General features: G+C 51.4%; 2 protein-coding genes across 4 annotated transcripts in view; one reads left to right on the top strand and one right to left on the bottom strand.

Annotated features, from left to right (window-relative positions):
- LOC142821619 (zinc finger protein RFP-like) overlaps window positions 1-3,411 on the bottom strand; it is a 20,276-nt gene extending 16,865 nt beyond the window's left edge. Inside the window, exons 1-2 of one of the 2 annotated variants that reach the window (XM_075913163.1) lie at window positions 3,272-3,411; window positions 1,177-1,872 (exon numbers count right to left, since the gene is read on the bottom strand). In XM_075913163.1, the coding sequence (XP_075769278.1) occupies window positions 1,177-1,593 (417 nt within the window). In that variant the 5' untranslated portion in view covers window positions 1,594-1,872; window positions 3,272-3,411. The remainder of the gene's footprint in view (window positions 1-1,176; window positions 1,873-3,271) is intronic. The other variant, XM_075913162.1, reaches the window with a different exon arrangement.
- On the top strand, window positions 2,795-22,066 carry LOC102455832 (uncharacterized). 2 transcript variants are annotated; one of them, XM_075913018.1, is made up of 10 exons: window positions 2,795-2,840; window positions 4,193-4,658; window positions 6,126-6,221; window positions 6,805-7,035; window positions 7,347-7,369; window positions 8,054-8,169; window positions 8,735-8,794; window positions 11,157-11,357; window positions 15,797-15,862; window positions 17,562-22,063. In XM_075913018.1, the coding sequence occupies exons 2-10, from the start codon at window positions 4,287-4,289 to the stop codon at window positions 18,902-18,904; spliced, it is 2,508 nt and encodes an 835-aa protein (XP_075769133.1). In that variant the 5' UTR covers window positions 2,795-2,840; window positions 4,193-4,286; the 3' UTR covers window positions 18,905-22,063. The 2 variants fall into 2 exon arrangements, with proteins under 2 accessions (XP_075769133.1, XP_075769132.1); XM_075913017.1 differs by lacking the exon at window positions 2,795-2,840 and adding an exon at window positions 3,490-3,683 and having other exon boundaries at window positions 17,562-22,066.

Raw genomic sequence — 22,066 nt, 5'->3', positions numbered from 1 at the left:
CCAATTCAGGTTGCGCCTTTTAATTAGACAGAAATCTCAGTTATCACCAAGCTTGATTGGTGTGCACAGGTGGACTAGTGGCACAGCATGTAACAGGGCACTGGAATCACATGGGCGTGAATCAATAAACCTGTTGTAAAGAAGGTTTAACTAACAAATCCAGATTTCATATAAATTTGCCACCTGGGTTTAACAATGGTCTGGGAGCTCAGCCCTGAGGACTGGTGACTGCCATGGTTGGACAGAGCTGAGCTAAGCACCAGGACAAACCCCATGAGATGTCAGGAAGCCTTGTCTGCACAGTCCCAGTTCTGTGGGGCTCTGTCCCCGCCCGGTGGGGACTCAGCCCTGGCCGTGGCTTTGTCTGGTGAGAAAGGAACAGGAGGTTGCAGCAGGACACCTGTGAGGGCAGGGGTAAGGGGGGTGGCACCTCCATAAAGAATGACATAGGTGGGGATGGTCTGACAGGGACTGGTCCACAGACGCCAACCAATGCAGGTGGAGGTGGTTCTGGCAGACAGGCATGGGCATGTCCTGTGCTCTGGGGATGGGTCAATGACCCCCTAATTAGACATGCAGGTTTGTATGAGGAATGATGGGGGTTTGCCCAGCACTGTCCTAAACCCCTGCAGTGACAACGACATCTGGTCAGGTACCTGCTGCCTCACTCCCTGGTACAGTTCTGGGCAGCAGTGCCCTGTTGGGGGCAGGATTGTCCTTCGCTGTGGTTTGTGCAGAGTCCCTAAGGGCTACTGTGATACAAATACAAATAATCAATTCCCTTAAACACCATTCTATTAAAAACCAAAGACTGTAACTTCCCCATCTGTAGTCTCGCAGCCTAGCTGGCAACTCTGATACACACACCTCATGGTTACCCCTTCCTTGCCCTTGTGTGCAAAGTTCCTGCATTTCTCCAGCAGGGGCCGCATTGGAAGAGGGTTCAGCATCTCAGAGAAAACTTTCCCACAGCCAGGTGTCTTTAAAGACTTGGTATTTTGCCGCTGTTGCTCCCTCCTCACTCCGCCAAAGCATTTATTTTGTTACAGCCTTTGCCTGGGCCAGGGAGGCTTTAGTTGACTAGTGAGTTGTACTGGGCCAGGGAAGAGTCACGGAAATCAGCCAGTGACTAAGACCCAGAGTAATTCCCCAGCAGACAGGGCTGCAGTTCCCTACCTTGTACTCCTGGGCAGCCTCCTCTAAAGGAACCACCATGTGCGTGCGGTGCACCCGGGACTCTCTGCAGACCACACAGATGGGGGCTTGATCCTCCTCACAGAACAGCTTCAGCGCCTCCTGGTGCGTCCCGCACACCTCGCCCTCGCCTGGCTCCTGCGCTGCTGGCAGGCTCAGCTGTTTGACTAATTCTACCATGTTTGCCAGCTGCCTGTTGTGCGGGAGGACATCCTGCTGCACAGGGTCCCTGCACTGCGGGCAGGAGGCAGCTGGGCCAGGTCCTTCCCAGCACCGGCTGAGGCAGGCGCGGCAGAAATTGTGCCCGCAGGCTGTGATCACCGGGTCCGTGAAATACTCCAGACAGAGGGGACACGTTGCTTCCTTCCGGAGACTTTCCATGGGGCTTGCTGCAGCCATGGCTCCCCTGGCCTGGGGAACAGAATTAGTTTTGATTTCCTGAGCTCAGGCTCTGCCTTGCCTTCAGCAACAACCAGCTGTTCTCCTCCCTGCAGCTAACACAGGCTGTTTGCTGGATTGGAAAGAGCCAGCCAGAGACATCCCAGCCCTGGAGGCTTTGGTGAGAAATGTCCCACTAGGGCTCTGGCCCTGGCATCCGTCCCTGTGCTGGTGTTGAGGGTCCCTGGGGCTTCACTTGTTCCCCAGAATCCACCAGGCTGTGCTGATCATCTCCCAGAACTGTGTGTACAAGGAGTGAGAGTGAGGCTTGTGCAGAATTCATTGTGTCTGATGTTGACAGAGAAAGTAATAGCTGAGTATTTATAACTATCTAAAAAACAAATGGTCTGGTAGCACTTTATAGACTAACAAAACATGAAGATGGTATCATGAGCTTTCCTGGGCACAGCCCACTTCTTCAGATGATTGGAGTCTTCCAGAGGGAATGACCCAAACAGGGAATCCCCAAGTGACACACCCCAACGCCCATTCCCAGTGTCTGGCAAACAGAGTCCAGGAGCACTTCAGAGCTCGGCTTTGCAGGATATTGGGGTGTCTGTCAAAACACCATGAGATTTATGGGGGGCTTACAGTGGGGATTATGGGGGGGCTGCATGGGAGGCTGTGAGGGGCTCGCAGGTGCCGTGTCTCTGTCCATCCGAGGAGACACGTTCTGTGGCCCCGGGTTCCAGTAACCCCCCCAGCCCCGCCTGCCGCCCCCAGGCGATTTAACAAAGCCCGGGGGTTCCCGAGTCCGGCCAAGCCCGCGCGCTGCAGCCGCAATGACCCGAGCAGCGGGTCCGTGTCTCGCGCCAGGTGACATCGCTGTAGGAGCCGCGCGGGCCCCGGGCAGACGGTGGCCGCAGCCGGAGCCCAATGGCCGCATCCCTGGCAGGCGGAAGCGCTTCACTCGGTTGCGAGGGGACAAGACTGCTCCGCCCCGCGTGCTGATTGGCTCGTGGAGCCCCGGTCCCCCCCCGCCCTGAGGCCCTCCCCCTGCCCTCAGCTTCTCTGGGGCAGCCCGGCCCTCCGGGCTGCAGGGGAATCCCTCAGTCACCAGGGCTTGAGAGTAAGGGGCGGGGCAAGCAACGGCACTTATGACTCTACAACGGGGGCGGGGCTCGGGTGAGGCAGGCGCAACGTGCAGGCGGTGTCCCGGGTGGTGCTGTCCCAGTTCTGCCACCGGGTCGCTGTGTGGGCTAGGCGGGGTGAGAGCCAGGGGGCTCTGGGGCAGGAGTGGGGTGATGGAGGAGGCGCAGGGGTTGCACGGCGGGGGGAGGGGGCGCGCTGCAGGGGCGGGGGCGAGGCATGGGGCTGAGGAGAACGGGGCTGGAGCAGGAGGAGGGAGGTACAAGTTCCATTTACAGACGCTGGCACTTTCCTTTACTCCCCCCAGCCCAGCGCCGCGGGATCCTCTCTGCCCGGGTCGGCCCGTGGGGGGGGACCTGCAGCCCGTTCGCAGCGCGGCAGGGAGTGGCCGGGTCCGCGCGTGGCTCGTGATCTGCAGCGCCCCTTGGCCCTAGCGCGGGCCCTGGGCTCTCCTTCGGGCCCCCAGCGCAGCAGCTGGTTTAACGCCGGAGCGTGTTTCCGCGGGCAGCGCAGCCGCCCCCGCTCCGGGGGTCACGTAGAAAGCTCCCACCTGAGCGATGATGCCCAATCCCACAGGGAGCTGTTCTGGACGGGGACGTGCATGTAGGATGGTGCTGCCGCTGGCTGCTGTTCCCCTCAGGACCACTCTCTTACTATCGTACCAACGAGAGCCCCCGTAGCACATTCCTGCGCCGTCGGGCCAGGCAGCTCCAGCTCCTAGCTGGGACTGGGCGCTCGACTGCAGTCGGAGTCACTGAGTCGCAGCGCATGCGCACTCTGACCGTCTTTCTCTCTCCACCCTTATTTCGCGCCGCCGCGGCCGGTTTTCAATGCGTCCCGCCCCCGCCCGTCACTCCCCGTCCCCAGGCCCCCTCCACCCAGCTGTGGCCCGCAGCAGCGTCTGCTCCGAGCGCGAGCCGAGGGACTTCGCTGCAGTTACTGCGCATGCGCCGCGCATTGCGGTGGGCGTTCTGAGGGGGCGGTTGGTGCAGTTGCTCGCTGCGGGGCTGGCACAGCCGGGCTGGGGAGGGGGCAGCCCAGAGTGAGGGCGCTGGGGGTGGGGAAGGTTTGGCTCGGCTGGGGCGGCAGGAGTCCTGTGCTGCTGGTGGGGCTCCGGCTGCTGGGGCTGCCCGGCCCTGCCTCTGCGGTCGCGTCACAAACACTCAGCCCCGCGCGTGTCGCTCCCTCTCTCGGGCTTTTGGCGCTTCCTCGTGCGGGGGGGGGGGGGGGGTGAGCGCTGAGTCCGGGCCGGGGGCGCACAGAGGGGCTGTGAGAGGGGGCTGCAGAGTGTGCGGGATTTGAGTACGGGATGAGGAGGGGGGCCCTGCCATCAGGGGCGCAGAGACGGGGGAGGGTTCTGGCTGGGGCAGGTGACTGAGGGGGCCCAATGGAGGCCCTGGCGGGGGCAGTGGGTGAGTAAAGTTTTTGGGGCTTTTTTGGTTTTTAATTTTGATTTTTTTGGTATCATCAGTTCTGGTACCTCACGTACTGCCCTCTGGACCTGCCCATCCATTGCTGAGCTGAGGAAAGTGACAGGGCCCCTGTTACCCAGCCCAGAGGCAGCCATGGCTGCAGAGAGCCCCGTGGAAAGTCTCTGGGAGGAAGCGCTTCATCCCATCTGCCTGGAGGATTTCACAGCTCCTGTCACTCTGGAGTGTGGGCACAATTTCTGCCAGGCCCCCCTCAGCCCTCAGTGCAGAGACACTGAGCAGCAGGGACCCCTCCGGCCCAATTGGCAGCTGGCAAATGTGGTGGAACTAGCCAAGCCACTGAGTTTCCAGGCAGCAGAGAGAGCAAGATGGGATGGGGTGTGTGGAGAGCACCAGAAGGCTCTGAAGCTGTTCTGTGAAGAGGATCAAACTGCCATCTGTGTGGATTGTGACAGATCCCAGGCTTACATGGTGGTGCCGTTACAGGAAGCTGTTCAGGAGTACAAGGTACAGAGTTGCTGTCCAGTGTAATAGGAAATAATGTTGGATTTTAGTTACAGGCTAATTTCACTGACTGTTACCTGGCACAGATGTGCCAAGGCTCTTTAAAGCCTTCATGGTACAAGAGATGCTGTAAAAAGTAAATGCTCTGGCTTTGTGGCAACTTACATCAAGTCTTTACACATACCTGATGTGGGAAATATTTCTCTGAGGCTCTGACTCCTGAAACCCAGCCTTCACTGGTGACAGAAGGGGTTTTAACATAAAGGAAGGTATTAACAATCAGAAAGATTTAGATCAATGTTTCTCAATCAGTGGTATGAGTATTCTTAGGGGTACTTGAGAGAAGTCTGGGGGGTACATCAACACAACTGAAATTTGGAGAAAACCGAATTCTTGTTTTAAGTTTTACAGCACTTTATTATTTTTGTACTTCTTACACCCAAAAATTTCACTGCCTGCCCTGCTATGGTTAAATTATTTAAACAAACGTGTTGCAATGGTAGAAGAAAAATTGTGTGTTTGAAAACTCTAGATACTGGGGGTACTTTATAAAAAAAGAAAAGCTGAGAAACACTGGTTTAGATTACAGGAGCTGCAGGCCAGTCTATGGGAGTGAGCTACCTTAGGACTGGAGAAGAGGAGGTTACAAGCTGTTACTGATTGGCTGAGAAGCAGTAGTAATCTGTCATTTGCCTTATAGACCCACAAAGGCATGTGTGCCCTGCACAACACCCAGAATGGGACAGTGAGCATGTCACCGTCTAGTTAGACAAATAGTGGGAAGGGAAAGTGAGGCAGCAAGTTCCCTCATGGTCACCAAGCACATCAGTGATAGAGTATAGGCCCGAATCCTGCTCTCTCCAGGCTCAGTCCAAGGCTACACTAACCACTAGGCTGCATTCCCTGTGCCTCTTCACATCACTGAACAATGATGAAGTGTGGCCCTTAGGAGGGAAAGACGCCTTGCTACAGGCCCACCAAGGAGAGCTGGTTTCCCACTGAGATGCTGAATTTCTGGGCTGCTATATGAACAGTTAAACCCAGATGCAGCAGCCAGCACTAGAGGAGGTCACTGTGCTGGATGCTGTGGGGCCCCAAGCGCCTTGAATCCACCCATAGCTGGGCTCCAGGCAGCGCAGGGCCATGCCAGGCACTACTGGGATTTGACTGGGTTGTAGCCAGAGTTCAAACTGGTTAACTGATGAATTAATGTTTATCGGTGCCAGTTACTGGTTAAACTCCCCGCTGTCCCCAGCAGTGCCTACTTGCCCCAGTAGCAAATGTCAGTCTGGAGCTGCTGGGAGTCCCTACCTGGCGGCCACTCCCGGCAGACCCCATGAGAAAGTCCTACCCACAGGAGAGCCCACGTCTGCTACTGGCCTTGTCTGTCAGGTTAAAAATACTGTAACTGACAAATAGGCTCCCAACATCTTATGGGATTTACTCTGGTGCTTATTTCTGTTTCTTCAGGAAAAATTGGAGGCCCATTTGAAGACTCTGAGGGAAGAGAGAGAAAAGCTGCTAGGAAGGAAAACGACAGCAGAGGGGAAAAGCCAGGAGTATCTGGTAGGTGCCTGTTGTTATGAACCGGCAGGGACTGGCAGTGGGAGGGCTGTGTTAGGAGGCAGACTCCTTTATGGCCTTCGTGAGGTTGGGCTTGTTTGTGTTTTTCCTGGATCATGGATTGCTGGGTTAGATCCATGTGTAGACAGGCCCTGAGCTTCCATGTCAGTGGATCAGTTAATGTTCAGCCCCTGTGACTTTCCCAGAAATCCGCCACCAGGGGAAATGAATGTCCCTGTGAGGGGCTGTCTGCTCACTTGGTGCATTAACATCTTTGCTTCTTTTTCCTCCCTGGGTATCTCTGTCAGGTTGGTGCTCCTGATGCACTTGGTCTGAATTTCCAGAACCCATGAATAACAGAACATGCTGCCCATGACAGACATGGGAACATCCCTTTCAGAGGGACCCAGGGGCCAAAGGAGATGCTGGGAGAGACACTCTCTCCCTAGTACCTGCAGAGTTGAGTCAAATGTCACAAATTTTAGGGTTTTCTGAGAAGTTCTCCCTGCTGCGCACTCAACTCCCCATGTAAGGGCTCCAGGTTCCACCCATGTCCCTGACCTGCCTTTTCCCTGTTTTCATACAGAAACAGACACAAGCCGAGAGGCAGAAGGTTGTGGCTGAGTTTCAGCAGTTGCGGCAGTTCCTGGAGGAACAAGAACAACTCCTGCTGGCTCAGCTGGAGAAGCTGGATGAGGAGATTGGGAGGTTCCAGACTGACATGGTCAGGAGACTCTCTGCACTGATTTCTCATCTCAGTGAGCAGATTGGTGAGCTGGAGGGGAAGTGTCAGAAGCCAGCGAGTGAATTCCTGCAGGTGAGACTGAGGGAGAAACATCACAGCTCCCTGCACAAGGAAGAGAGGCTCCCGAACCACTGGTGCTGGGCTCCAGATGTCAGATCTGTGCGTAACTTGGCACGTGCATTGCTTCCATGTGAGTGACTGTTGTGCTTTGCAGAGTCACAGGCACAGAGCTATTAGAGATGGCAAAGTCCCATTCACTCAGGGGATCCATGACTCTGGGGCCAGGCCAGGGTTTTTCTTCCTCATGTTTGCAAAATCCCTTCCCTGGAGCCCCCTATGTGTGTCCAATGGTGCTGAGATGCTTTTCTGTCTGTTTTCTCTAGGACATCAGATGGACCTTGAGCAGGTACATGGCTCTCACTCCCCTCACATTGCACAGCGCAGAGCAAGAGCTTGGAGCTGATGTTGGCACCACATCTCCCCAGGGCTCTACAGCCAGATGTTGGATACAAATGTCTCTGACCCATTTAATTCTGAGGGACTCACCCTTGCACAGCAGACTCTGGAATTCTCCATTCAGGGGCACAATCTGACCTCAAGTGTTTCCTAGAGCTGTCACCTCCCTGGGGACTGGCTGCCTCAGGACTGTGAGGCTGGAACATGGGTCTGTCACTGCTGGGCATTGGGCCCATTCAGCCCGAGGCAGCAGGGATCAAGAGTCTGTCCCACCCATGGGCTGTTTGGAGACCTGTGTGAAAGGTGCTGGAGAGGGTGGAGCTGGTATCTCAGTCTAGTTCCCAGTGAGCAGACTTCTACAGACCTTTAGGTGCTGAGAGACAGGAGGTTCCCAGGTGGAGGCCAAGGTGACTCAATTCCACTTTTGTCCCTCAGCTAGACTCTCCGGGCCAGGGGTGAAGAACAGCAATGGGACCTTTCAGGGGAAGGTTGCGCAGCCATGGACTGTTTTGCCCCTGCTCTAAGGCTGGGAGAATTGGAGGAATTCTAACTCCAGACCTGTTAAGAGCTGAGACTCACTCACCAGAACTTATAAGTAAATTAAATACTATCACATGAAATTGTTTCTGTCCAGGTGCGAGATGGAGCAGTTCCAGCTGCCAGAGGAGATTTTTCCTGCACTCGAAAAAGAAGTCGTCAGTTTCTCCCAGAAAACGATTGCGCTGTCAGAGACTCTGAGGGAGTTCAAAGGTACCTAGAAGGGATGGAGGAGGAGAAAGTGGTTTAAGTATCTGAGACTATTAAATCTGGCCTCTGAAGCCAACCTTCCCCTGCCCCAATTCCCATGTGGAGAACGACGGCCCCATCATACTGCTCTCCTTAGATACTGAGTGAACAGACCCAACTGCTTGCAGATTGCGCCAGGAGTTTGCAAACTCTGATCCTCTCGTTAGTGTCAAAGGGCTCAAAATGGGTAAAGCATGGCAACGCCTTCCGCCACCAAAGCTTTAGGTTATGACAAGAGGGGGTAAGTGACTGAGAGAAACCAAGTGGGAAGGGATGAGGAGGGAAAAGTAAATCTCATTTACAGCTTGTCTCTACTGGGTCAGGGCTGAGGCTGCAGGGATGTTGGCACCATTGCTGGGAGGTGCTTGAGTGAGAGGGGAAACAGAAGGTTTCAGACCTTTTAATATTAAACACCTGAGTGTGTGCCTGTCTGGTCTCTGATACAATTGAAACACAGAGTTCAGAGTGGGGACATTGTTATAAAGAGGAGAGCCTGGAATCTCCCCTTTCTTATTCCTTCTCCCTCCAGACACTCTGCCCTTGGCACTGGAGAGAGCAAGAGGAAAGACCCTGGGAGCGTTCAGACAAGGTGAGTTTGCAGGTGGGGATTCTTTAAATGATGAGACAATTCCAGTGAAAACCTCTTCATGGGATTGTCGTTTAAGTTACCAACCAAACCAAGTGAACATGGCGCACACAGCCCTGAATCTCACCCACTAATCAGTGAGGAGCCCCAGAGGCACTGGATTGGGGACCTGTGGACACTTTCAGAAACACTGGTCTCTGGGGTGTGATGCTTAAGGGGTGATGCTAAAGCACACAACAGAGGGCATCTTCAGGCTCAGATTTCACTGCTCAGTCAGTTTCAGTCCGGGGTTGGTTTCAAACAATAAATAGGCTGAAAGACTGAGAGCTGACTGGCTTCCACTGTATCAGTTTGTTCATGGCAAGAAACTGTTGGATCCCCATGGACTCTTCAGTCTAGTGCAGGCCTGGGCAAAATGCAGGCCATGGGCCGAATCCAGCCTGCCAAGCCATCGGAATCCACCCACGGATGTTGGGGGAGCCACGAGCTGGTTCCATGCTTGACATGCCCCGTCAACAAGCCACTCACAAAGTGACTGTGAGCCTGGGGGAGAGGGAGGGAAAGGCTTCAGGTGTTACTTCCAACCCCAGGGCAATCCCATTGGCCGGTTTCTGGCCGGAAACTAAGCACCACATCCCCTCTATTCCAGCTCTTAATTATTCATACACGCACATGGCACTGCAGTCTGTGCGAGGGTCGGGCAGGCTCCCTGCCTGCCTGAGAAAGGTGCTTGGGTACTGGTCAGGAGTAACTCAGGTATGTCTCCTGGGCAGAGCTTGTCTCTGGCATCCCAACCTCTCCCTCCTAATCTCTGCTCCCCTCTCTACATACCCAAACTCTCTGTCTTCCTCCTGTATCTATATTTGCAAGAAGTTCCCAGTGGTCAGAAACCCACAGTCCCTTATTTGTCCACTCAGCCACTTCCTAAATTAAAGTTAATTTAAATATCTAATGAGTCCAGGCTAATCCAGTGCCCAAGGTCACACCTGCCTCCTTCACTCAAACTCTCTTCCACTCCCCTGTCTCCCTCCTGGATCCCTTACCCCAAGCTCCCTTCTGCTCCCAACTCCTATCTCAGACCCTGCATTTCTTCCATTAATGTCATGGAAGAGTGTCGCTCTCAGCCATTTTCCAAAATCGTGGAGTGGCCCCCCATGAAATTGTATTGCCCATCCTGGTCTAGTGGATATGGCTCAGGAAGAGCCAATATCTGAAAGCTGAAGCCAGAGAATTTCAGGTTAGAAAAAAGGCACAAATGTTTGATAGGGAAGAGGATTAGATGCTGAAACAAATGAGCAAAGAACTGGTGGATTTTCCATCTCTTGATGTCTTCAAATCAACACTGGGCGACTTTCTAGAAAACATGCTTTGGAGAAAGTGAGCTTTGTGCCTAGGTAACTGGGCTAAGTGCAAGCAAGGGCTTATGCCACAAAGGGGGTCAGACTGCATGACTAAGGATATCTTCTGATCCCAAGAATCCATGAATTTTAAGATCTCATCCTGCAAACACTCAGCACACATGTTTAATAAGCGCCTGAATACTTGTATTAACTTCACTTAATTTCTGTTGTGGAGAAGGTTTATAAAGTCTCTGTCAGATGAGAGAACCAAAGTTTGCGCTGCAAATCAATGAATGAAGACTAAGGGTTTTAAATACAGCAGCCTAAATTTAACCTACGTCTGTGTTCAAGCAGATAAATATGTGGCTTGTTATCAAAAACACCGGGACTACGTCTACACTGGCGTGATCTTGCACAAAAACTCTTCCAGAAGAGAGTGTCAACGCTGGCATGTGCTTTTGCGCAAGAGCATCCATGCCAGTGAAGATGCTCTCTTGCGCAAGAAAGCTCAGATGGCCATTTTAACCATAGGGCTTTCTTGCACAATAAATTCATGTTGCCTGTCTACACTGACCTCTTGTGCAAGAACAGTTGCGCAAAAGGGCTTATTCCTGAGTGGGAGCGTCAGAGTTCTGGAGCAAGAAGCCCTGATTTCATACATTAGAACGTCAGTTCACATGCACAAGAACAAGTAACCATTGTAGACAGGCAGCAAGTTTTTGCGCTAGAGCGGCCGCTTTGGCGCAAGATTGTGCCAGTGTAGACACAGCCTGGCTGCTGAGAACAGAATCCCATTGTTGCAGGTGCAGTAATGTTGAAACTCAAGCCAGGTACGGAGAGAAATGAATATGGATTTAGGATCTAACTTGTTTGTGGTGTTTATGGAATATCTAGACTCAAACTTTTGCCCACCAGGGCAGAGTCTAGCACGTGTGTCACCAGGGACAGAATCTGGGGAGAATGGGTGTGTGGAAAGGATTAAAGCTCTTTTTGAAATGTCTCCAATTGCTCCTCTCCCCCGACAGGCTGCAGAACTCCCATGTCTGTCTCCAGCACAGCCCCTGGCCTGCAGAGCCAAGGGCAGGAGATGGCTGTGGCGGAGCCGGTGAGCTTTGAGGAGGTAGCTGTGTGTTTCTCTGAGGAGGAATGGGGTCTGCTGGACCTGGGCCAGAGAGCCCTCTACAGGGATGTGATGCAGGAGAATTATGAGGCTGTGAGCTGGCTGGGTAAGGATTCCTGTCCCCTCGGGCATCAGAAGCTGGGTTGGGCTCTGGAGGATTTGGGTTGGGTTTGGTTGAGGCCCTTCAATGTCCTCTGCCCCCCAGTGTCAGGAGTATCAGCTCCAATAATCTTGGCTCCTGTGTGAGAGACTGTCCCATCCATGCCTTCTCCCAGGGGAAGCAGGTTCAAGGACATAACAGTGGTGCTGCTCTTCCCACAGCCAAGGTCTCCATGTGCTTCCCCATCATCTTGCCCATGTTGTGCCTTGGCCACAGGTGTTCATGGAAGGGGCCAGGCAAGATCAGCAGGTGGGTCTGTGTCTGGCTGCTGTTAGTGCCTGTGGGGGCACCCTTGTGCAACACTGGCAGAGTGTGCTGCTTGTCCATGCCCCACAGCTCAGGGATGTTGCTGAAGAAAGACACAGGCTCTGTTCGCTCTTGGCCAGGTTTACTGTTGAAGGAACATGATGCTAGTGTCCCAGCTACTCTAGCACAGGTACAGTGAGATGTATCCCACCCGAACAAACGTACCAGCTCAGTCAGCACCCAGAACGCTGCCCCTCAGTATGAAACAGCTGAAATGGGAGGCTGAGTGATGGGTGGGAGTTGAGGAAGCAGGGGCCTGACCTTAAGTTCTAGCGAGGCAGGTGATACAGGCACAGAAGCAGGCAACAGGGCAGCCTTTATCTCCTGGGGGACATGTTGCATCAGCAGCGCTATATACTGGGCAAGCACCCTGAGGTCCACCCAGTCCTGCCACCCATTGTCCAGGAGATCAGACTGTGGTGACACCAGCATCAGGGACACTCAAGGAACCTCCACTCCCTGTGCCACAAGCTGGGGGTGAGCAAGAGGAATTCAGGCTGGAGCTTTCCACCCTCAGGCCGTGGAGCAGGTCTGGTGACAGAGCCCAGCTTTCAGGAGCTGAGGAGATCTCTGCAGCTCTCAGGGTATGTCTACGCTAGCCCCCTAGTTCGAACTAGAGAGGCTAATGTAGGCATTCAAAGTCGCAAATGAAGCCCGAGATTTAAATATCCCGGGCTTTATTTGCATGTTCTCATCTGGTCACCATTTTGAAATTCCACTAGCCCGAAGTAACTGCCCGCGGCTACTCGCGGCAGTGAAACGGCAATTCAAACTAAGTCCTTAGTTCGAATTAACTGTTACTCCTCCTGGAATGAGGAGTTCAAATTGCTGTTTCACTGCTGCATGTAGCCATGGGCAGTTACTTAGGGCTAGTGGAATTTCAAAATGGCGACCTGATGGGAACGTACAAATAAAGCCCGGGATATTTAAATCCCAGGCTTCATTTGCAACTTCGAATGCCTACATTAGCCTCCCTTGTTCAAACTAGAGGACTAGTGTAGACATACCCTCAGAGATTTCGGAGAAGACATCTCAAACAGCACAGCCAGCTGCTGGTGGTATCAAAATACTGGGCGGCAGGGGAGACAGACAAATCCCCTGGGGCCACTTTCATAGTCTTGTGGTCTGACCTTGACTTGCCCCTCTTCATTCTACAACTGCCCGTTTGTTCCTCCTGTCTTTCCCTTTCCTTAGCAACCCCTCTGGCCGCCAGCAGAATGGGGCTTCTGCTGTGTTAGGCACTAGAGGGGGTTCGGGTACGCAGGGAGCCCAGGGCCCGCTGGCAAGTTCATGGCAAGCTGTTGCTGAGATCCCTGCTGCTCTGTGGGGCACAGAGAGAAGCCCATAGAGTTGCTTGGTTTGCTGCTGCTGAGGCTACTGCTGCTGCTGCAGTCGCTGATTTTCTGGGCAGCCCCTCCTTTGCTGGGTTGCCCTGCTGCTGCAGTTCCATCAGTGCCGCCTTCATTCTGGCAGCGTTCCCGCTAAGGCAGCGGTTCCCAAACTCTCATGCACCGGGGACTGCCCATCCCAGTCACAAACTGGTAGCGTTGTATTTGCATGTTCATTATGCGAGTAATAAATATGCAAATAGTTACCAGTCCCAAACAGATCAGAGTTTGCAGATATCAATATTAAAAGAAATCACAAAAAAATTTCCCTTTTGGCTGCTGAGTGGGACAGCTCCTACCCTAGGGGCAGCTGGTGCCTGCAGAGGGAGGGGTGCAAGGAGAGGGGTGGAAGGGGGCATTTGGGGCACCTTGTTTTGAAACTTTAGATATTTTGTTGGGGCACAGGAGCTGGTGTCCCCAAGTGCTACCAGCAATCAGTTTTGCCCTCCCCCCTCCTGCTCCATGGAGTGAGGAAGCTGCCATTGTATCTCCCCCATCTCCTTCTGTACAAGCCCTGCCCTGTGTCTCCCTCTTCCCCAGCCAGGCTGCTCTTGCTCTCTCAGGATCCCCCCAGCCTTCCCTTCCTGCATCCCCCTTTCCCTCCCTGTGATCCTCCCTGAGAGTTTCCCTCTATTGTACCCTTGCTCCCATCTACTCCATGTCTCCCCTGAATTCCGCAACTTCCCTTCAGCGCCTTCTGCCTCCCTCTATTTGACGGACCAGGCCGAGTCTGGGCACAGCTGTCCACTCAGGGTGAATTGCTCAAACTCGGGGCTCTGTACAGCCCCAGACTGGATGCCCTTCCTAAATAGGCCACAAACCAGTCGCACAGAGCGCTTCAGCTGCCTTTCTGGCTAGCCAGAAGCCTCATGAGCAAAACCCCTCTGACACCCCAGCCCTATCTGTGCCCCTAACAGCCCCGGGCCTAACACGCAGGTGAAGGGTTTTAGAGCCCAATCTTGCCTACTCCAAACGGGTTCTTCCCAGTCCCAAGACACCAGCCACAGGTCCCAATCAATTTACACTCTGGATCTTACCCACAAATCATGCGGAGCCAATCCTTTAGAATCCAAAATCTAAAGGTTATTACTAGAAGAAAGAAAAGCGTGAGAGTAAAGTTGTTAAAGTAGAATACATTACATGCATCCAATCTCCCAGTTCTTGATGCAGGCTCATAGCAGAGATGTTATAACTGCTGGCTTAAAAGTCTTTGGTGTACATCCTGTGTCAGGATGGGTCCACAGTTCTTTCCAGCTCATAGTTCCCTGCGAGGCTGCATCTGGGATTAAGAGCAAATCTGAGGACCCAATGGAGGATGCCACATGGCACTTATATATCTCTTCTGACATCTTCCCAGCTGGAGTAGGTTACTAGAGGTCACATGGTCAGTGGCCAGGCATTTAGAGATCTATTGTCCCTGGAGCCTCGCTCATCAGCCTAGCCATTGAGCAAACATTCCTGGCCCATTGCTCTGCCTCAGACAGAAAATTTTCCAGTATCAACAGAGTACATGTTTATAACTCACATACAGATGTTATACAATTACCTGCATAGCATATACAGAATCAGTAAAAGGTAAGCTTTCGTTTGACACCTCACATGGCCCCCTTTGTACCAACTTTTGGGGCAAACACCGCCCCCATGGGTGCAGCAGTGATCTGGCTGCTCCCCTTAAAATTCAGTAACGTGACATCCTGCATCACTGGGACCCTGTTCCCGGGGGGTGGAGGGGAGGGCCTTTGACCTGTCCTGAAGCGCGGCTGGCCCTGGGGCAGGGACTGGCAGGGCTGGGGGTGCTTCCTTGGGAGTGGCTCCCCAAGCACAGCTTTCTAAATACCACTGGCCCTGTGGGAGATTTCACTCTCCTGGCTGCAGCCTGAGCTGTGGGGCCCAGCAGCTCCATCACCCTCCTTCCTCACAGGCTTCAGGGATCTGGCCTTTGTCTGACCCCGGAGTCTTAGCAAGCAGAGACTGTAAGTCATTTCCTGCTGCCCGGCCAGAGCCAAGAATCACTTCCTGCTGCTGCTGCCAGGTCCAGTTGAGCAACGGGCTCCCAGACTCCTGCTGGCTGCTTCTGAGTCCTAGCGCTTCACCCGCCCCTGTGCTCAGGAAGTGTGCCGTGGCCCAGCAGCCAGCAGTTCACGGCCCATCACTGGTCCATGGACCGGCAGATGCAAGCCACTGCTCTAAGGTGTCTGCCTGCATGGTTGCACCTGAAGTGAATGGCCACAGACCCAGTGAGTGGAGCTGCGTGAGGGATTCTGTTAACGAGGTGCCTCTTGGACCCTGCAGAGGATTGGAAGATGGTCATGTGATGGGGTAGCTTGGGAGAATAGGGGGAGGGGTGACAGGGTCAGTGGGACGAGGTGGGAGTGGGCTATTTGGAGCATCCCAGCACCAGCTGGGCTGCAGCTACTGGTGTTTGCTAGAGCCTGGCAGGAGGGAGCAGGCTGCACAGTGGGTGGGGTGCCAAGAGTGAGGTCAGTCCAAGCTGAGCCTCCTTTTTCGTGTTGTTGAGGCAACTCTGGGGCTGGGGTGAGGAGCTGGTGTTAACTTCCTCCTAATATTGTCGATGTTATTCTTGGCATATCTCAGACCATGTAATTATGTGATGAGGAGGAGGAATGTGGCGGCCCCACTATGTTCCACTGCTAGAATTATAGAGTAAACCCCAAGATCTTTTCTCTGTAGTTCTAGGCCAACAGGTGTGGCATCTCCTATCAGCAGGGACAGAGGAAGCACTTACATTTGGCCAAGGTGAGTTTCAGTTGACAGCTGGTGGACATCTCGTGGGAGAGGTTCGTTTGATGGGAGGGAGACAGATCTGGTACAGAGAGCTGAGGAGTTCTACCTGAGCAGAACTTGATGCAGGATCTGACTTGGATCGGTGTGTTTTTAATTGTAAAGCCTTTACGCTGCCTTTGTGGAGACATGTCATCCTAGTGTCCTGGGGCGGGTGAATATTTTAAAAAGTGCAGAGGAGGCTGCAGTGAAGCCATAACAGTCACTTGCCTGTCTCCATACTTCCCACCACTCCTAGACACCACCTCCCCTTCCCCACTGCTTCCATTGGCCAGAATTCTGTAGGGAAGCCTACAGGTGAGTGTTTTCCAGCCAGAGGGGAAGAGAGTGGCAGCACACAGAGCCATTTCCTTCTCCTGTAAGTCATAATATGCTCACAGGCTGGCTCTCCCCCATAGTGGGAAGCTGGTGCTGGTGCTCCAACTTTGGAGGGGGGCTCAGTGCACCAGCACTGGCTTCACACTGAAGGCTCAAAGGCAAGTCCCAAGCCTGCAGCCCACCTGCAAGATGGTCACAGACCACTAGTGGTCCATGGACCACACTTTAAGATCCATTGTCCTCCAGGGTGCAGCAGAGCACTCAGGTCCTCCACGGAATCAGCCGGGCCATTCCTCAGGCAGGGGGTGATGCACCTTTACCACAGGTGTGTCCCGGGATCTTGTACCGTCCAATCTCTGCAAGGTGGGGAAGGAGCCTCTGTGGATGGGTGGCTCAGATCCTGGCTCTGGAAGCAATAATGGCTCAGGGTATGTCTACACTACCCCGCTAGTTCGAACTAGCGGGGTAATGTATGCATACCGCACTTGCTAATGAAGCCCGGGATTTGAATTTCCCGGGCTTCATTAGCATAAGCGGGGAGCCGCCATTTTTAAATCCCCGCTGCTTCGAACCCCGTGTAGCGCGGCTACACGGGGCTCGAACTAGGTAGTTCGGACTAGGGTCCTATTCCGAACTACCGGTACTCCTCGTGAAATGCATACATTACCCCGCTAGTTCGAACTAGCGGGGTAGTGTAGACATACCCTCAGACCTTAATGAACAGGGCTTGACAATCTATGTAATCTACTCACCCATGGCGAGTAGATTACATCCCAGAAGAGCCGGGTTCAGGCGATCTGCGCCTGCGCAGAACACTGGATAGCACGGCTGGCGAGCAGGGCATGCCATGGCTTGGCAAGCCCTGTTAATGAACAAAATCTGTATTTGGTTAATTACTCCCCCAAGCAGGATTTCCAGTCTTGAAAGCTCATGTGATCTCCTGGGTGGAGCGAGGGAGGAGCTGCGGATCCCAGATCTCCAGGTCTGTGAGGAAGGGGAGATAATCAGTGACGCCCACACAGGTTAATAATCAGTTAAACTGACAAACTAATTTCTGTGTCCTCAAGCAGGTGTCACTTGTGCATTTTCATCAAGTCTAACTGACTTTTTAGCTTGTCTCTCCCCCCCCCCCCCCCCCCCCTCTGACTGGAGTTGCAAAGGTTAGACTTTCTCCTTTGGGAAAGGGCTATGGGGAAGGAGGATGGGCTCAGCTCATGATTATTGATGTTTCTAGGATTATTTGGGCGTGTTCCCCTTTTCTGTTCCCTATTCAGAGTTTCCGTTCAGCTCAGCACAGGGAATGACTCATGTCTGGTTTCTCTCTCTATCCCTGCAGGTGATGGGATGCTGAGTGAGAAGGATGAGGAGAGTCTTCAGCAGGAAGCTCTGGAGCGAATGGCTCTACATGGGATGTTATTGGAAAGATCTGAAGGGCATGTTTCCCAGATATCTGAGCAGGGAGAGGCCTGTAAGAATCAGCATGGCCCAGACAGGCAGGAGAGAAACCATCCAGAGAAGGGACAGGGTAACTCCAGTCACAAGAGAAGAGGGGTGAAAAGAAATATAGAAACTGTTCAACAGAAAATCCCCCATGAACAAGAACCCTCCTCTTACAATGACTGTGCCACTCTTATTGAACATCAGAGAATCCACAGAGGAGAGAAACCCTTCAGCTGCTCTGACTGTGGGAGAAGCTTCAGTAAGAGGTCAGACCTTGAAAGACATAAAAGAATCCACACTGGGGAGAAACTCTTTTATTGCTCTGACTGTGGGAGAAGCTTCAGTAGGAGCTCAAATCTTTTTAGACATGAGAGAACCCACACAGGAGAGTCGTGTTTTAACTCCTCTGACTGTGGGAAAAGCTTCAGCGAGAGATCAGACCTTGTTACACATAGGAAAATCCGCGCAGGAGAGAAACCCTTTAGCTGCTCTGACTGTGGGAAAAGCTTCAGTGAGAGTTCAAGCCTTGTTGCACATAGGAGAGCCCACACAGGGGAGAAACCCTTCAGCTGCTCTGAGTGTGGGAAAAGTTTCAGTTGGAAATCACATCTTAATATACATAGGAGAAAGCACACAGGGGAGAAATCCTTCATCTGCTCTGAGTGTGGGAAAAGCTTCAGCTGGAAATCACATCTTATTAATCATATGAGAATCCACACAGGAAAAAACCCTTTCAGCTGCTCTGACTGTGGGAGAAGCTTCAGTAAGAGGTCAGACCTTGAAAGACATAAAAGAATCCACACAGGGGAGAAACTCTTTTGTTGCTCTGACTGTGGGAAAAGCTTCAGTAGGAGCTCAAATCTTTTTAGACACCAGAGAACCCACAGAGGAGAGTCGTGTTTTAACTCCTCTGACTGTGGGAAAAGCTTCAGTGAGAGATCAGACCTTGTTACACATAGGGAAATCCACGCAGGGGAGAAATCCTTCATCTGCTCTGACTGTGGGAAAAACTTCAGTTGGAAATCACATCTTAATCAACATAGGAGAATCCACACAGGAGAGAAACCTTTCAACTGCTCTGACTGTGGGAAGAGCTTCAGTAGGACCTCACATCTTGTTACACATAGGAGAGCCCACACAGGGGAGAAACCCTTCAGGTGCCCTGACTGTGGGATAAGTTTTAGTAGGAGTTCACCTCTTGTTAGACATAGGAGAATCCATACAGGGGAGAAACCCTGATTGTGGGAAGAGCTTCAGGGAGAGGTGAGGCCTTGTTAAACATTGGAGCATTCACATAGGAAAAGCTTTTTGATTCTGGGAAAACCTTGATTTGGCACTCAGATTTTAACAATCACGATACAATCTACACAGGAAAATCATAGAATCATAAAATCAAATCCTAATACACTAGAACTGGAAGGGACCTTGAAAGGTCATCAACTCCAGTCCCCTGCCTTCACCAGAGGTCCAACACCATTTTATTTCTGATAGCTGTCTGTCTAATTTGCACTTGACTCCAATGATGGAGATTGCACAAGCTCCCTAGGCAATTTATTCCAGTATTTAGCCACCCTTACAGTTAGGAAGTTTTTCCTAATGTCCACCCTAACCTCCCTTGCTGCAATTTAAGCCCGCCGATACTTCTATCATCAGAGGTCAAGGAGAATAATTTTCCCCTCCTCCTTGTAACATCCTTTTAGGTACTTGAAAACTGGTATCATGTCCCCTCTCAGTCTTCTCTTTTCTGAATTAAACAAACCCAGTTCTTTCAGTCTCCCCTTTTTGGTCATGTTTTCTAGAACTGTAATCATAGTTGACGCACTTCTTTGGACTCTTATTTCTCTACATCTTGAAATGTGGTGCCCAGAATTCAACACAATACTTCAGTTAAGCCTAAGCAGTGCAGAGTTGAGCAGAAGAATTACTTCTCATGAAGCTCTGCTTGGAGGGAGACGCTGATCTGTGGAGCCCAGTGGTGCATGGGAGAATGGGATGAGGGGCAGAGCTGATCCATGGGGCTGCCAGTGGGTCCCACATTTTTTTTCTATGGATGTAGTAGCCCCATGGTACCCACAGAGTCGGAGTCTATGGATGCAGCATCATTGCAAAGGCCTGGATCCAGAAAGTATATTAAACAATGTAATTTTCTGTAGTGCAGGATCAGCAGAAAAAGACCTGAGGATTACAGTGGATGACAAGCTATATATGAGTCAACAGTGTGTCCTTGTTGCCATGAAGGCTAACAGTATACTGGGGTGCATTAGGAGGAGCATTGCCAGCAGATTCTGGGCCTCCATTACAGAAATTCTATGGATGCACTGAGGAAAGTCCAGGCAGGGCAACCAAAATTATGAGGGGGCTGGAGCACTTGGCTTACGAGGAGAGGTTGAGGGATTTGGGTTTATTTAATTTAAGAAGAAAGAGAGGGATTTGATAGCAGCCTTTAACTACCAGAAGGATGCAGCGAGATAGTAAGAAATGGCAGAATGAGGATCAATGTTCTCAAGTTGCAGTGGGGAAAATATAGGTTAGATCCGTGGTCACCAACCAGTAGATCGCGATCTACCGGTAGATCTCAGGGGCTCTAAGAGTAGCTCTTGAGCCCTCTCTGAACTGCGCACCTGTGCAGTACATTTACATTAGATTTCCTCATGTAATGTAGGCAGGGCTTCAAGGAAGGGGCGGGGCAGTAGATCTTTGCCTGTTCTGAGACTTAAAAAGTGATCTTGGGTGTAAAAAGGTTGGAGACCACTGGGTTAGATATTAGGAAAAACTAGTTTACTAGGAAAGTAGTGAAGCACTGGAAGGGAATCTCCATCCCTCAAGATTTTTATGTCATGGCTTGACAAAGCCCTGACTGGGATGATTGAGCTGGGGTTGGTCCTGCTTTGGGTAGGGGGTTAAAAATCAATGAACTCTTGAGGTCTCTTCCAACTCTGATTCTATGATATCAAGACCATGTATGTGTAGATGTGAAATACATATCATAAGCATCACCAGCTCTCCAGCTTTTGGCATGGCTCAGGCACTATTTGGCATATTTATGAACATAGGAGCTGCTGGGTATGGAAAGGAGGCAGGTCTCGGTACTGGAAACAAAAAGGCAAATAAAAGGAATCAAAATGTATGTCTCTTTAAAAATTCATGATTTTTGATGCATGGCCTTTGAATGTATATTACTGTCTGTGCTATATATCTGTGTGACCCTGGGCCAGAAAGGATGAAGCAACTATAACAGTATAGTTTTTCTTTAACCATATTTGAAGGCCTAAAGCCTCCCCCTACAGCCAGAATGAAGAACAGCAGACAGCTATAAAGTTTGGAGTCTCCTACTCACAATCCATCTAAATTGTATTAAACTAATGCAGTGTTTCCCAATTGTATTTGGCCATGGAACCTTTTTGAACTCAAAAGAATTTTGCAGACCCCCTGACTGCCTGTGTTTGTGATGTCGTCGGCCTCACTCTCAGGCTAAGCTGGCATTACACAGGGACACTTACTGTGGCAAACAAATGAAAATTGTTTTCAATAAAATTCATAAATGCATGAAAATTCTATTACAATAATTCAGGCTGTAATGGAATTTTCTCACTGAACCCTTATTTTTGCTTCTTGGCAACCCAGGGTTCTGCAGAACACCATCTGAGAAACACCGAACTAGTGTAATATCAGGGTGTTAAGAAGGAGCCTGTCCTAATGGCACCCACTGTCACCAGATAAAAAAACAGATTTCAAGACGGGTAAAGAAAACTTAGTTGAATAACATTTTGTCTGGCAAGAAACTGTTTATCAATAGCTGAGGTTGTGGAGTCCTTATTTTCTAATTATAGTCCTCACTTTCTTATGCTTTGTATGATCTCTGGTTTAATTATTTGTCTGCTGTATAATTAATTTTGCTAGGTGTAAATCAATGAAGGTAGAAGAATATGATTGGGTTAGGTAATTCTGTTACAGTGTATTATATTGGTTAGTAAAATTAAACTAAAACAATTGATTAAGATAGAGCTAAACAGGACTCAGGTTTCACTATATAAACTTGGGTCCAAAAGAAAATTATTGGGGAACCAACTCCAGGACACAGCTGAGAGTAGAGCTGCCAGATCTCAACCCTGTGCCAATGGCAGTGGTGAAACTGAAGTCCCCCAGATGTACCTGATCCTGACTGCTCATCAAGGTGAGTTCATCTGTCTCATTGGATGCAGTGAGCACTGGGTGCCTGATGTGTGCATCTGTTTGTGATGAGTGTTAATAAATAGAGATGAAGTAGAATATTACTGCATAAGGTTCTTTCACTGATAAGAGTCCAGAGATGCGTAAAGTGTAAGGTTACACCTGAGCCTTAGAAACAGGTGAGGGTGGGCCACAAAATCAAAGGGTCATTTGACTGCACATCTAGTAATT

Source organism: Pelodiscus sinensis, chromosome 31 (assembly GCF_049634645.1).
Source record: "Pelodiscus sinensis isolate JC-2024 chromosome 31, ASM4963464v1, whole genome shotgun sequence".
Taxonomy (NCBI): Eukaryota; Metazoa; Chordata; order Testudines; family Trionychidae; genus Pelodiscus; species Pelodiscus sinensis.
Note: the sequence above shows the minus strand (reverse complement) of the source record. Positions and strands in the feature narration are given on the sequence as shown.